This window comes from Grampus griseus, assembly GCF_964374135.1.
Source record: "Grampus griseus genome assembly, chromosome: 14".
Classification (NCBI taxonomy): domain Eukaryota; kingdom Metazoa; phylum Chordata; class Mammalia; order Artiodactyla; family Delphinidae; genus Grampus; species Grampus griseus.
The window spans coordinates 9845122-9859094 of record NC_139008.1 but is presented as its reverse complement, the minus strand read 5'-3'; the positions used below and the strand labels follow the sequence as shown (position 1 = coordinate 9859094).

Here is a 13973-nt window from a genome sequence, read left to right as displayed (position 1 = left end):
CTGCGCCCCCTGCAGTGGAAGCGCGGAGTCTTAACAACTGGACCGCCAGGGAAGTCCTATAATGATTCACTTTTTGAAAACATTAACTACGTGTAATAATTCTTACTTCTTATTATCAATAATAACATCTGTTGAGAATGGTTGCAGCTGAGAGTTGGGCATGTGAGATTCATTAAGCTATTCTTTTCAACTTCGGGTGGTTTTGAACATTTCCAAAATAAACTTTCATAAACAAAACACACAGAACCCTACCCTCTCCCTGCTGCTATCCACCTGCCCAACCATTCCTCTTGTCTAAATTATCGTCAGAGTCTGTTTCTGTCCTTGTCCCCAGACCTTCTGCAGTCTGTTCTCAGCTCCACGGTCAGAGTAAACACTGTTAAAATGTACTCCATTAGCGCCAACCCCCGCACTGGTTCCTGTCTCTTCAGAGTTAAGTCTCCAGTCCTTCTTTTGATGTACACAACCCTGCATAACTCACCCACCACCTCCCTTTCCCCACCTCACTCCGTTCCAGCCACCCGGCCTCCTTGCTGTTGCTGAGACATGCTGGGCATAGCCCACCTCAGGGCCTTTGCCCATGCTGCTCCCTCTGCCTGGAAAGTTCTGTCCTGATATCCACACGGCTCCTGCCCGCACCTCCTTCAGGTCTTTGCTCCAATGTCATTTTCTCAGTGAAGTCCTCTCTGACCACTCAAATCCTGTAATAACCACCCCTCCTGCCCCTGATACTTCCCCTCCTGGCTTTGTGTCTCCCTATAGCACTTACCACCATCTGACTTTCTATTTTTCTTTTTTCCTTTTTTTGGGGGCCGCACTGCACAGCTTGCAGGATCTTAGTTCTCTGACCAGGGATCAAACCCGGGCTCCTGGCAGTGAAAGCCTGGAATCCTACCCACTGGACCGCCAGGGAATTCCCCTATTTTTCTTACTGATTTGCTTATTACCTGTCTCCCTGCACTGGGATGTCAGCCCACAAGGGCGGGGACTTTGGTCTGTCGGGTTCACTGCTCTGTCCCCAGCACCTTGCACGGGACCTTGTACATAGTAGGTGCTCAATAAATAGTTACTGACTAAATAAACAAACTTATCCAAATGGGAGCTCCTGGGAAAGACAGAGTAACCAGACTTAATATTAACTCAAGGCCTATTTCAAGTTTTCAGAAAGGAACCTGGCCGGGATGGGGGAGCCAGGCATATACTGAGTTTCTTCCAAGGGGGACAGTCAATACCAAGAAAAGTCTAGAGGCTTCCTGGCCCACCCCTCTCCCTGTTACATCCCAGGGAGGTGGGTCCCCAGCCCATTTCTTACCAGTCAGCATCTCCATCCCGTAACCGGAATCTTCCGAGGGCACATGTCCAGGCATCGAGTCTGTCATTTCCTCAGAGGTTGGGGAAGGGTCTGGAGGCAAAACTCCAAATGACAACAGCATCTTCTGTCTGTCCCACCCCGTCACGGTCCCTCAGGGACCTCCCAGCTCAGCGTGCCCGCAGAGCAGGACCCTTAAGGAAGGAGGGTAGCCGTGCCAGAGGACAGCAGGGACCCAAGGGGCCTGGAGCCTGTGGTTACCCCACACTGAGCCTCCAGAGGACAAGTACATGCCCCTCTTCACAGATGCGGAAACTAACGCTCAGAGGGACCCAGGGCTGGAGTCAGACTCAGATCCTCTTACTCCAATGACCTTTTCTTCTCCCCCGCAGCCTCTCAAATCCCAGGCAAGCCAGGCCAGAGAGGTGAAGGCTGGGGGGACCTTTAGGAAGTTCGGAGCTGAGACCGGACCCCCAGCCCAGAGGGCAGATGTGCCTACAGAAAGCACACGCAACGCTGCAGCCTTTCACGATCAGACCAGAGAGACAGCGGCCTGGCGACCCCTTCCTGGCCGGGGCAGGTTCTCCAGAGACAGAGCAGGACAGCCCGGGAGGGGACACGGTGGTGCTCGAACCCTGTACCTTCAGGCGGGGGTGGCGGGATCAGCCCTTACCTGGGACAGTGACCTGAATGATATCTAGATCCTCTGGCTCAATTTTGATGGGTCTCAGCCCACCCAGCTCCCCAGAGGTTCCTGTGGGGGGAAATGAGGGATCTGGTCAAGTGTGGCCGTGAGCTCGGCCGGGCAGGGCAGTCATTCTTGAACATTCTCCCGTCTGTGACTTGTTAGTAGTGCCAAGAAAAGTCACGTCAGCCCTGGTGTCTGAGCTATAGGTAGATACAACGTATAGACCTGGCAACTGAGACCTGCATCGCCAAGGATGTGGAGGCAGAGGTGATACCCGAATCCAGGTCTCCCACAAAGCCACCCACATCCCACCTGCCCCTCCCGGCCCCCAGCGAGCTCCCAGCATGCTCTAAGGCCTGGGGGAGGGTCAGGGGACAGGGGTGGACGGAGGACATTCATGAATACCCAGGCTCGTGGTCTGAGCCGGCCTCCTCCCCAGAGCTGCTGAGTGGGGCTGGTGGACGCCCTCCCACCCCAGACACGCGCAGTGGGGTCCAGCTCCTCACCTGGCCCACAGTCTTCAGAGAGACTGCTTTTGTCCGACCTGTGGGAAGGAAGCCGAGAAATGACATGGCATCAGCCCCAGCTTTCCCCCTCCAGGCAGTCAGGGGCCCACGGCGGCTGCCAATTCAAAATGCACCCCTGACCACATCTGCTCCCATCCCAGCGGGACCCACGCCGCTCCCCCGCTACGCCAGCAATACCCCCAGTGCCCCGTCTCCCGGACAGCAGTCTCCTGGCTGCCCCAGCCGAGCTCCTGATCTGTACCCTCGGGTGACGTGCTGGGCGTCCACCTTGCCCACCAGCTGGGAGCTCCTGAGGCCTGGGACTGGCCAGTCTAGGAGCCCCACCACTTAGTGCAGTGGGGGTTTGATCAGTGCTTGTTGGGGGCACTGAGAGCTGTAGGGACCACCCGCCTGGAGAGGGTTCAGGAGTCTGGGGAGGGGCTTGGGGAGTGAAGCTGGGCAGGACCCTGGGATGGAGGATTCGGTTCATTCATAGAACTGTCGGGGAGGCCTGGGCTGGACGTGGGGATTCCGGGATAGATGGCCCGTCCCTGGCCCCCAGGAGCCCAGGCCCTGGGTGGGGGGCACTGGTGAATGGCGACCAGGCCATGAGCTGAGTGCGAGGCCTCGTGGACATGCAGGGCAGATTCCTGACCTAGTCTGGGTGCCAGGGAAGGCTTTTGAGACTAGATAACGTATGGCTAGATCCCAAGGGGGTGACAAGAATCCTCCAGGTGGAAGAAAATTGGCGAAATCTCTGTTCTCCTTCTGGGTCCCTTTAGATTCTCCCTGGCCCACAGTGGGGTGAGGCGTACAGGTGCCTGTGTGGGATAACCCTGTGCGGGGTGTCCAGGTGGAGTGAGACGCTGGGCCCAGCATCCTCCAGCCAGCCCTAGGCCTCGCTCCTCCCTGCAGAGCTGGCGCAGAGCCGGGGCGTGGCCTTACCGAGCAGTCCCAGCCAGGTCCAGGACGGCAGCACGGGAGACCTCCGCAGAGATGTCCTCGGGCGGACTGGCTGGCTCCAGCTTTGTGGGGTCTTTGGTAAACTTGTTCCCTGGGGGGAGAGCCGGGGAGGGGCAGGGTGGTCAAGGCGAAGGTTCTCCAGCCTCCTCTGCCTGCGGGGCACCCAGCAGGGGCCTCTGGGGGCACCCCTCAGGTGTGGTCTGGCCTCTGTCCCTCCTTCTTGTGGCCTCCACGTCCAGCCAAGCCAGGAAGGGGTCCAGGGAGAGATGCCTCCCCTGGGATGAGGAATAAGGATACCGGGGATCTCAGAGGATTTGGCAGGAGGAAGAAGTCAGAAACGGCTGTCCTGACCTCAGGACAGGGGCTATGCTATTGGGGCTGAGGGAGCCCTTGGGAAAGGGACCGAGTCTCTCCCAAGGCTGTACCATGGGACCATTCTCTCATTTAGTTATCCCAGGAACCCAGAGGATGGTGCTCTTATCTTTTCACAGATGTGGAAACTGAGGCCAACATGACCGTGCCCAAGGTCCCAAAGCTGGGGGGAGGTAGGGCTGGTATTGGGACTCAGATGTGTTGCACCCCAAGATCCGTGCTCCCTTTGCTGCACCTGGCAGAGTCCGCCTCTTCCTCCTGAGAGGCTGGCCACCCACTGGCCATGGCCTGGGCACTTCGGTTTGCATCTAGACCCCAGTGCTCACTAGCTAGACTTCAGGGAAAAAGCCAGAACCCACTTTATAGGACTGTTGAAAACTAAATTAAATTAACATTAAATATGCTAACAGCTTAGGAGAGTAGCCATCACATGTTAGTATTCAGCAAATGTTAGCTTTATGATTCCCCATCCAGGGCTTCCCATGTCTGGAGGGGATGTCCTGACAGTCTGTCTGCGCCTGGGAGCTGGGGCCCCCGGATACAGAAGCCACACCCAGGCTCCCTTGGGTCCGGTGTGGTGGCAGCTCAAGCACTCTTGGGGGCATCAGCTTGGTGGCTTCGGAACAGACTAGACGGTACCCACACATACCTGTGAAAATTCGCTCATCGAACATCCTGGGGAGAGAGGAGAGATGGGCATGAGAGGGGAGCCGGCCTCCAGGTCCCCTCAGTGACGGTCACTCAAGTCCCACATGCATGGCTGCAGACCTGGGCACCGGGCTGGCCTCACATGGGGGCAGAAGAGGGCACGGTCCGGGACAGCCAGATACCGCCAAACAACCAGACATCCCGAACCATTTCTCCACAGCCAGGGAAGGCACTGGCCAGCCCCTGTGGGGGTCCCGGAGGGTCCAACCTATTCATCTCAACAGCCCAGGTTGGGGGGCGGGGCTTCTTCCGGCCCTGAGCTCTCCCCGGCCACAGCTGGAGGATAACTCACACCCCTTTCCCACCAGAGCTCCGCAGCCTTTACCCACCACCACCTGTGTCTCAGCGACAGGCAAGGGGTAGGCCCTGCTCCCAGGAAGCTCTCTGTCGGTGGCACAAGCCAGGAGCGTTCCAGATCACAGCCTCACAGCGTGACATGTGGGACCCCTCCGGTTTGTCTCAGAAGCCAAGGGGACCCAAGCAGGGAGGGGGTCAGGAAAGACTTCACGGAGTTGGGGATGGAGAGCCCAGGTGGGAGGGCTGAGAGGTTGTCCAGGTAAAGGCACAGGGAGGGCTGGCAGCTCCATCTGGCCGGCTGGAGGCGTCCTGTGGGAGGTGACCAGCCTTCTGTGCTGTGCCCAGGCATGTGGTCTCTACACCGTGGGCAACGGGGAGCCCCCAGGGGGCATGGCACCCTCAGATCACTCCATCACCACGCAGAGGATGGCTTGGAGGGGGGATGGCTTGGAGGGGGGATGGCTTGGAGGGGGGATGGCTAGGGGCCCAGGGGCCATTTGGGGACTCCTGAGTCATCCTGATAAGACACCTGGAGTTCTTATTCCTGGAAAACGAGGATGGAGTAAAGGTCAGCGAGGGAGCTGGGATCACCTGGCTGCCTACCTGCAGGGCTGCTGTTCTTTCTGCTCTGCTCCCAGACCCCACCAGGTGGCTCCCAGCGGGCTGGGGAGCCTCAGGCAGCTGGTCTGGGGGGTCTGCAGCACAGCCTGCGTGCCATGGAGTGGCTGGACAAGAGGACAGGGCTTTGGCCCCTAAACTGGCACCCCCAGAGGCGACATGGGACAAACGAAGTCCCGCTTGTCTGAGTCCAAATACAAGGGGACCGACAGTGCCCAAGCCGGGCCCAGAGGGAAATTCAAACAGAGGCGAAAAGGTCAGTGACAGAAGGTAGAGCGTGTGGGTTACCAGGGCGGTGAGACCCCAGGCACGGCATCCTGTTCTTATTCTGAGAGGTGCAAGCTTCCCCCACTGTTCCTGGAGGTTCATGCTCGTCTGGGTCCCCCAAGGCCGAGAAGCGGCCACAGGGCATAATTCTGGAGAGAACTGGCTTCCACTCTGAGGCACGCTTCCTCAGCTCCACCCAGTGACGGGGAGGCTCCCAGCATTAACAGCAGGTTTTATTATTTATGGTTATATTTACTTATCAGGGAGCACAAGGGAGGGGGTGTGACACCTTGGCCTGCAGTTCCTAGAGGAGTTGGTGGGCGGGGAGCGGGGAGACAGATGACAGGGAGAAAGTCTGATCTGACGTGGCTCCGATGCTGTGACAGACGCTCTCATGGGCTGCCCGGCCTGGAAGGCCCACCTGATGAGCACTGAACAAGGGTCGCTGTTGCACACTGCAGAGTTCTAGGACCCCCTCCACACACTTTTCCCTCTGAAGTCCTCCCTTAGGTAGAACCGACACACGTGAACTCAGAGCCTCTCGCTCTGGGCTTGTGTCCTGGTAGAAACTGGGGATTTAGGGGTCAGGGCTGGGCATGACTGGGGACCCAGGGGCAGGAAGCCCCCTTCCACTAATAACAAGACCCACAGGCTTTGTCGAGGGGCTTCTCCCTTTTGTCAGGAGAGCACCCTGACCTCCCCCGCACTGCAGACACCTGGGCTGGGGTGGCAACTCCCCCTCCTGGCTGCTTCCTAAGCTCTGTTCTCTGACTCCCTTCTGCTAGGACGATCGCAGATGTGATCTCGAATGTCTCCCTGACGAGGCTGGGATGTGCAACAGTGAAAATGCACTGGGGCTCAGAAAGGAGCAGCCTCTGTTCTGAGCACGTTGCTCACGTCCATGTCGTCTCCCATCAGCACTGTGGGGCCTGAACAATCATTAGCCGCATTTTATTTTATTTTATTCTCTAGCCACACGGTGCAGCATGTGGGATCTTAATTACCCCACCAGGGATCGAACCCATGCCCCCTGCAGTGGCAGGGCAGAGCCCTAACCCCTGGACCACCAGGGAATTTGCCTCATTAGCCCCATTTTATAGACGAGGAAAGTAAGGCAGAGCAGTTAAGTAACTTGCCCAAGGACACACAGCTGGAAAATGGTAGGGCCAGGATTCGAACCCGGGTTGTCAGCACTGATTAACTACTTCTCTCTACGTGAAGGAGATGAGGTCAAGGGAGAAGACTCGCGTTTATTGAGCATCTATTTCATGCCAGGTATGTTATGTCTACCTCCTCATACTATGTTGAGAAAAACCTGAGGAATAGGGCATCATTGTCCCTATTTTTACAAATCAGGAAACTGAGGCTCAGAAGAGAAGTGCTAGCCAAGGTTTTCACGTGCTGTGTGGCTTCAAGCCCAGTCGGCCTGATGCCAAGCCTCCTCCTCCAGGAAGCCCCACAGGCTTGCTGCTCAGATGCCATCGAGTCTACACCTGGAAACATGCTGTTTGATGCTCCCAGGACTCATCGCAGGAGTGACCACCCCCCATGACTCGCGGTAGCCCCTGGGGGCAGATGGGGACTGTGCCTGCTGTTTCGTGAAGTCCTCAGTAGAGCTCAGTGAAGGGCTGGGCCTGCAGGAGGCGCCTGGCAAATACTAGTGAAGGGTTAAACGACCTACAGTTTGGATAGAGGGAGATGAAGGTCAGCCACAGTGAGGACTCAAACACCACGGCCAGGAATGTAAGGGGTCACTGGGATGCCCTTGCTGCTTTCTGCTCTCCTAGCCTCCTCCCTTGCTACCAGGAGTCAACTGAAGGAAAAGGACTTAGGCAGCAGCAAGAGAGACTTAAGCTAGACAACAGGAGGCACTACCTGACAGAAGGCCGAATGATTTTGTTTTTGGCCCCGCCACGCCACTCGGTTTGCGGGATGTTAGTTCCCCAGGCAGGGATCGAACCCAGGCCCTCAGCAATGGAAGTGCAGAGTCCTAACCACTGGACCGCCAGGGAATTCCCTCGAATGATTTCAAATCCACCTCCAGAATGATTTATCAAGTGGGACCCCTGGTAGAGGTTGAGAGGGAACAGAGGTGGCTCAGATGTGGTCCCACTGCCGCCAGTGATCAGGGTGATGGGGGGCTGGTGGGGACGCGGATGGGGGGAAGAAGCCATCTGCTGCGGAAGGGGGAAATTCTTTCCGACTGAGGACAGGGGAGGGCTTCTAGACAGAATAGTGAGCCTTGAAAGACAGGACAGGTGGGAAGGAGGGCGGGGAGCAGCTCCAGGCAAAGGAAAGGGCTTCAGTGATGGCTGGAGGCACGTGAGGAGGCAGGAGTTCAGAGAAACAGGAGGGAAGGCGGAGCGGCACTAAGGCGGGCATGGTGGCTGCTGACGGACTGGAGTGTGGTACCCTGGGAGCCACTACACCGGGGCTCACGGAGAGTGGGGGAGCGGGGAAGGGTTCTGAGCAGGCGTGCCCCACAGTCAGAGCTGACTCTCAGAGTCACCTCCCTCGGTGGCAGTGAGACGCCCGCCCAGCTCCCTGGCCACTCTCAGCCTCCTCTGCTGGCGGCCCCAGCCTCTAACGTGGGGATCCCAGAGTCCATCTGAGTCCTCTCCACCTTTTCTCTTTTTTTTTTTTCTTTCTTTTTTTGTTTTTGGCCACGCTGCATGGCTTGTGGGATCTTAGTTCCCTGACCAGGAATTGAACCCGGGCCCTCAGCAGGCAAGAGTGGAGTCCTAACCACTGGACCGCCGGGGAATTGCCCCTCTCTTCTCTATTTCTCTCCTGCCCGTGATCCCTTCCTGGCCCACGCTGCCAACTCTCAGATTTTCATCTCTAACTCCCAGACCTCCCTCACGAGCTTCTGACCTCTCAGCTGGGCTTCTGAAAATTCCATCTCCTGATCTCCTCCAAGGTGAACTCACTCAGAAACATGGGGGTGACCCTTCCTCCCCACTCCCCTCCCCACCTGCACGGTCCACTCACCAGCACACCCCGTCACCGCTCAGATTCCATCCCCAACCCAGCCGCTCTCTCCCTGTGCCCACCACACTGGCCTGGCCCACGGCTGCAGCAGCCTCCTCGCCAGTCTCCTGCTTCTGCTCTCTAGAGTCCGTTCTCCCCCAGCAGCCAGGGGGCCGGGCAGACCCCAGCTCTGGCATCCAGCAACCCTGCAGAGGTCCTTCCCAAGGCTCAGAACAACTCCACGCTCTCAGGGTCAATCCCCACCCTCTTGCACCCCAGCCGTCTGGGCTGCTCACTGAGGTCAATTCTTCTGCCCAGACACTGCCCAGGTGGATGCAGGCGGCCCTTCTCAACCTCCCAGCTCTGGCTTAACCAATGGGACCTTGTCTCAGAGGCCCCCGGGCCACCCTAAACAGGTCTCCTCCTCACCCACCCACCATTTTTCTCTCTCCTATAACCCTGTTTATTTCCTAAGCTCTAACAAGTTAGATGGCCTCAGTCCAAATTTGGACAAGCACTTTCATCCATCCATCCTTTTATTCCACAGATATGGACTGGCATCTCCTGCATGCCAGGGACTGCTGTGGGCGCTGGGGATTCAGCCACGAGCCACACCGTCCCTGCTTACAGTCTAGGGCAACAATCAAGCAGGCACGTGGGCGCGTGCACACGCTGGGAGCCACGCCCTCCGCGGGCTCCCAGAATGGATGCCTGGGAAGGGCCCGACGCAGGCAGTGCTGCTGGAGGCAGGGGGCTGGACGGCATGGCCTCTGGCCCCCTCCCTCTCTCACTATTTAGGAGGAAGCAATCCCAGGAAGCCTGGCATTGCCTGGGGATGCCCGCTCGCTGGTGAGTCCGGCCAGCTGTGAGGACAAAGCCCCCTGTGGGAGTTGGGAGACAAGCCTGGGGGGTGGGTGGCAGCAGGCCGGGGGGAAGGGGCTGCAGTTCCAGAGTCCATAGTGCTCTGCCTTCTCCCGCCCACCCGCACCTGCACCAGGGAGACTGGCCACCTGGGAAGACAGGAAAGGTGGACAAACTACCAGCAGGCAGGGTAGTCCAATGGGAGGTGCAGAAAGGGAGAGGCTGGCCCAGCCCCACCTGAGCTCAGGTGGGCTCCTCTCTGAAGGGAGGTAAGTACAAAGGCCTCAGGTCTTCTTCAGTGGCAGGAAAACACCTCTGAGAGCTTAGCCAGCGCCTACTCGGGTCAGGCACTGTGCCTCCATTTCTCCCTGCAATACTCAAAAGAGGCCAGAAGGAGGCGGCCACGCAGCTGTCAGGCTACAGAACCCCTTCGCTCCGCTCCTGACCCCTGTTGCCTCCCCAGGGCCTGCCTCGCGCCTGCCGTCGCCCCCTTGCCCAGCCCTGCCCCCCTGCACCCCACCCCCTACCTCTTAATGACAAAGTGGATGCTGTGTCGCTCCTCCAGGATCCGCTTCAGCTTGGGGACCCCGTAGGTGCAGGGGCGCTTGAAGGGGATCTTGTCCGGGATGCCCACGATCTCCACAGCCTCCGGGTCGCAGGCGATCTTCCTGTAGGGGACGGGGACCATGTGGTCCAGGCCCAGGGCTTCCGCTGGAAGGGCAACGGCAAGGCTGAACGCGGGATGGAGGCTGCGGGACATGCAGGGCCCCAGGGCCTGGTCATCACCACCTCCCACCTCCCAGGCACCACTCTGGCCACTCAGCAGCCAGAGGGATCCTCCTGAAACACCAAACACATCACTACTCTCTTAAAAAAGGCCCATAGGCTCCCCTCCCACTCAGCGATGGCCGAAGTCCTACAAGGCCCTACGTGACCAGGACCCCATCACCTCTGGCCTTATCTTTCACCCCCTACTTGCTCAGCCCGGTCTCTCTGGCCTCCCTGGTGCTTCCCTAACACGCCAAGCGCGCCCTCATCCCAGGGCCTTTGCACCTGCTCTTCTGTCTACTCAGACGCTCTTCTTCCAGATCACCGTACCCTTCCCTCCCTCCCTCTCTCCATTCAAGCATCTGCTCAAATGTCACTTCACCAGCCTAAAACAGCCCCCTCCATCCCTCCCTAGCCCACCCTGCTTTGTTTTTCATCCCACATTTATCATAATCTGACGTTACAAACATATTCACTGTGCGTTGGTTCACTGTCTGGAACCTAAATAGGGCAGGACACGTAGTAGCTGCTTCCTGCATATTTGGGAGTGAATGAGCGGCTGAGGGAAGCTTCCAGGCTGGAGGTGGACTCTTGGCAGGATGCTCCCAGTTGTACAGGTGTGCCCTTTCCTCCAGGGAGGGGCCCAGCACTCTGCTCACTCGTCAGTGACAGGAGACACTGCTGGAAGCCGACAGCTTTGTCAACAGCAGTGTAGACAGAACCCGAGCTCAGGAAGTGGTTACTTGCTCTTTTCCTCCAAACCATTAGGTGCAGTCCTGTGCCATTTCAGTCACTCATACACCCCAGCTCCTCCTTTTCATTCATTCACTCACCAAATACTTCTTGAGCACCTACTATGTGCTTGATGGTACTTTCATGGGGCCCCAAGGCCTGGGAGGCGAGCTGAGCTGGGTGTCCCCTTCACTCCCGCCTCTCCCAAGGGTCACTCCAACCTGTCCCAAGGGTTCCACGTCTCCTCACTGTTCCTCAGGCCCCTCCCCGTCCTGGCCTGGCTCCTCGGGCCACACCAGGATGTGTCTGTGTTCTGACAAGGCCAGCCCACAGCCGGACCCCTGCAGTCATGCCAGGACCGGGGCAGGGCAGAGTCGCCTGCCTGTGGCCCTCCCTGGGGCACCGCCAAGATTGCTTTTCTGTTGATGCGGCCCAGGCCTGCACTGGAGGCTTTGGCAGCCAGGTCTCACTGTGAAGTCACACTTAGCTCATCGTCTAATTAAACCCTCACCATCTCAGCAGCCGTCAAACCGTCTCTTCCCCCGAACCCCAGCGTCACCAGCCACCCCCCAGCCCCAGCACTTGAGCGACGGGCTCTTGGCTTCTTCGAGTCTACGTGAATCCACCTCCCCTCGGGTTCATCTGACTTGCTAGGCCTGTCTTTTCAGCCCAGGGCACAAAAGCTCCAGCCCGCGCAGCCTCCAGCTGCTGCCCACCTGGAAGAGGAGGATGGAGCCGCCATGCACAACCCTTAGACCCTGGTGTAATCTCAACCCCCCCCCCGGGTGACAGAGACACTGTGGCTTCCTCAAGGCTGGGGCTCCCCCCATGTCTTTTCTGTTTCTTTTTCCCCCCTCTGCACCCCCAGCAACATCGCGGGCCCACTTGGCCCGGAGCTGGTAGCTGAAAGGGCGAACCAGGAGCAGGACCTGCTCGTCCTGGATCTGCAGGACTGTTCAGGCTGCCAAACATCCCCAGCCCTGCCACAGGAACCCCCAGTACTCATGGGGGCGGGGCGGCGGGCGGCAGCTTCTCCCCAGGGCAGCGGAAGGGACAGCTCAGAGGGAGCTCTGGCCTGAGGAGGGGCAAGGTCTCAACCACCCTAAGCCCGACACTCCTCCTTGGATTTGGCCATGGTGGGGGGCCCAAGTGCCGACCTCTAGGAAAGGCTCAACATTCTGGAAACATCCAGCACGCACGACAGACTGGAAGACTGGCAGCTGCCATGCCCGCAGCGGTGGGGCAGAACCCACCCAATGTGGACAGAGCCAGCCCTCCCCAGCTCCCCTCTCCCTACTCCCCGCCCTGCTCACACCTGTCTAGGAAGGGAGGGGAGAAACTTGGGTACAGACAGCCCCCTGCAGTACGGGGCCTCGCTCAGCCCCACCCCAACCAGAATGGCCCAGCCCACCGAGCCCACGTGACCAAGCCTCCCAGGCCCCAGGGTGGATCAAAGAACACCTCCTCCATGAAGCCTCCCCTGACTCCCCAGGCCTATCGAGAAACCTCACCTTTCTCTGAGCCGTCCTCCCCTTCTGAGGGCCCCCACCCCTGCACGTTACTACATACTCGAACGTACTACCGTGCACCACTGCGTGTACTGCAGACCCACCTTCAGCCACTTGCTGAAGCACCTTGAGACCAGAGTTGCTCTGAGTGCCTGGCACAAGGTAGGGGGCTCAAAACGCGATTAGAGGGACTTCCCTGGTGGCGCAGTGGTTAAGAATCTGCCTGCCAATGCAGGGGACACGGGTTCGAGCCCTGGTCCGGGAAGATCCCACATGCCGCGGAGCAACTAAGCCTGTGTGCCACAACTACTGAGCCTGCGCTCTAGAGCCCGCGAGCCACAACTACTGAGCCCACGTGCCACAACTACTGAAGCCCGTGTGCCTAGAGCCTGTGCTCCGCAACAAGAGAAGCCACCACAGTGAGAAGTCCGCGCACCGCAAGGAAGAGTAGCCCCCGCTCGCCGCAACTAGAGAAAGCCCACGTGCAGCAACGAAGACCCAAGGCAGCCAAAACTAAATAAATTAAAAATAAAGTTAAAGAAAGAAGACCCAATGCAGCCAAAAATAAATTAATTAATTAAAAAAAAAACCAAAAACGCAATTAGAGGGTTGGAAACATCCCCCACTCCTGGGAGGGGACAGGGGCTGGAGGCTGAGCTCATCACCAATGGCCAACGGTTAAATCAATCACACCCACTTAATGCAACCTCTGTAAAAACTCTAACCGAAGGGGTTCAGAGAGCTTCCACGTGCCAGGAGGCTGGTGCACCCTAGGCTCCATGGGGACAGAAGCCCCTGTGCTCAAGACCCTTCCGGACCTTTCACCATGTACCTCTTCATCTGTACCCTTTGTAATAAACAGGTCAAGAGAAGCAAAGTGTTTCCTCCCTCAGTTCTGTGAGCCATTATGGAAAACTGCCAAACCCGCGGAGGAGGGTCCTGGGAACCATACGGGTGTGCAGCCAAATTGGATGGAAGTGTGGGTACCCTGGGGACCCACTACCTGTGACTGGCATCTGAAGTGGGGTGCTGCCTTGGGGCACTGAGCCCTTCACCTGGGGAGGCACCTGTGTAACTCCGGGGAGTTAGGGTCAGAATTGAATCGAGTTGTAGGGCCCCCAGCTGGTGGCCACAGAGAACTGGAGGGTTGCGTGGCGTGGAAAACCCACACTCCTGCTGTCAGAAGTGTTGTTGAGTAGAGAGAGAGGCTTTTTCGTAGCCAAGCAGGAGGGGAGGGGGGGCAGGGAGGGCAGTGAAGCCCTACCCCGGCACGTCTGGTCTGCTCATGGTGAGAAAGCCAATGTTAGGCAGGGAGACTGGCCATCTCCAGGGCATCCAGCGAGTGTCCGTGGACTCCCAGGGTAGTGCTCTCCCCTGACCCGCACATGTAGGTGGCCCGGGACCCT

At 58.2% G+C, this 13973-nt stretch overlaps 1 protein-coding gene across 1 annotated transcript in view; it reads right to left on the bottom strand.

Moving 5' to 3' along the window:
• Positions 1–13973, bottom strand: part of GTF2IRD1 (GTF2I repeat domain containing 1) — a 111608-nt gene that overhangs the window by 50383 nt on the left and 47252 nt on the right. Inside the window, exons 9-14 of the mRNA XM_082670524.1 lie at positions 10087–10270; positions 4488–4513; positions 3449–3557; positions 2504–2541; positions 1983–2063; positions 1313–1402 (exon numbers count right to left, since the gene is read on the bottom strand). Of these exons, the coding sequence (XP_082526650.1) occupies positions 1313–1402; positions 1983–2063; positions 2504–2541; positions 3449–3557; positions 4488–4513; positions 10087–10270 (528 nt within the window). The remainder of the gene's footprint in view (positions 1–1312; positions 1403–1982; positions 2064–2503; positions 2542–3448; positions 3558–4487; positions 4514–10086; positions 10271–13973) is intronic.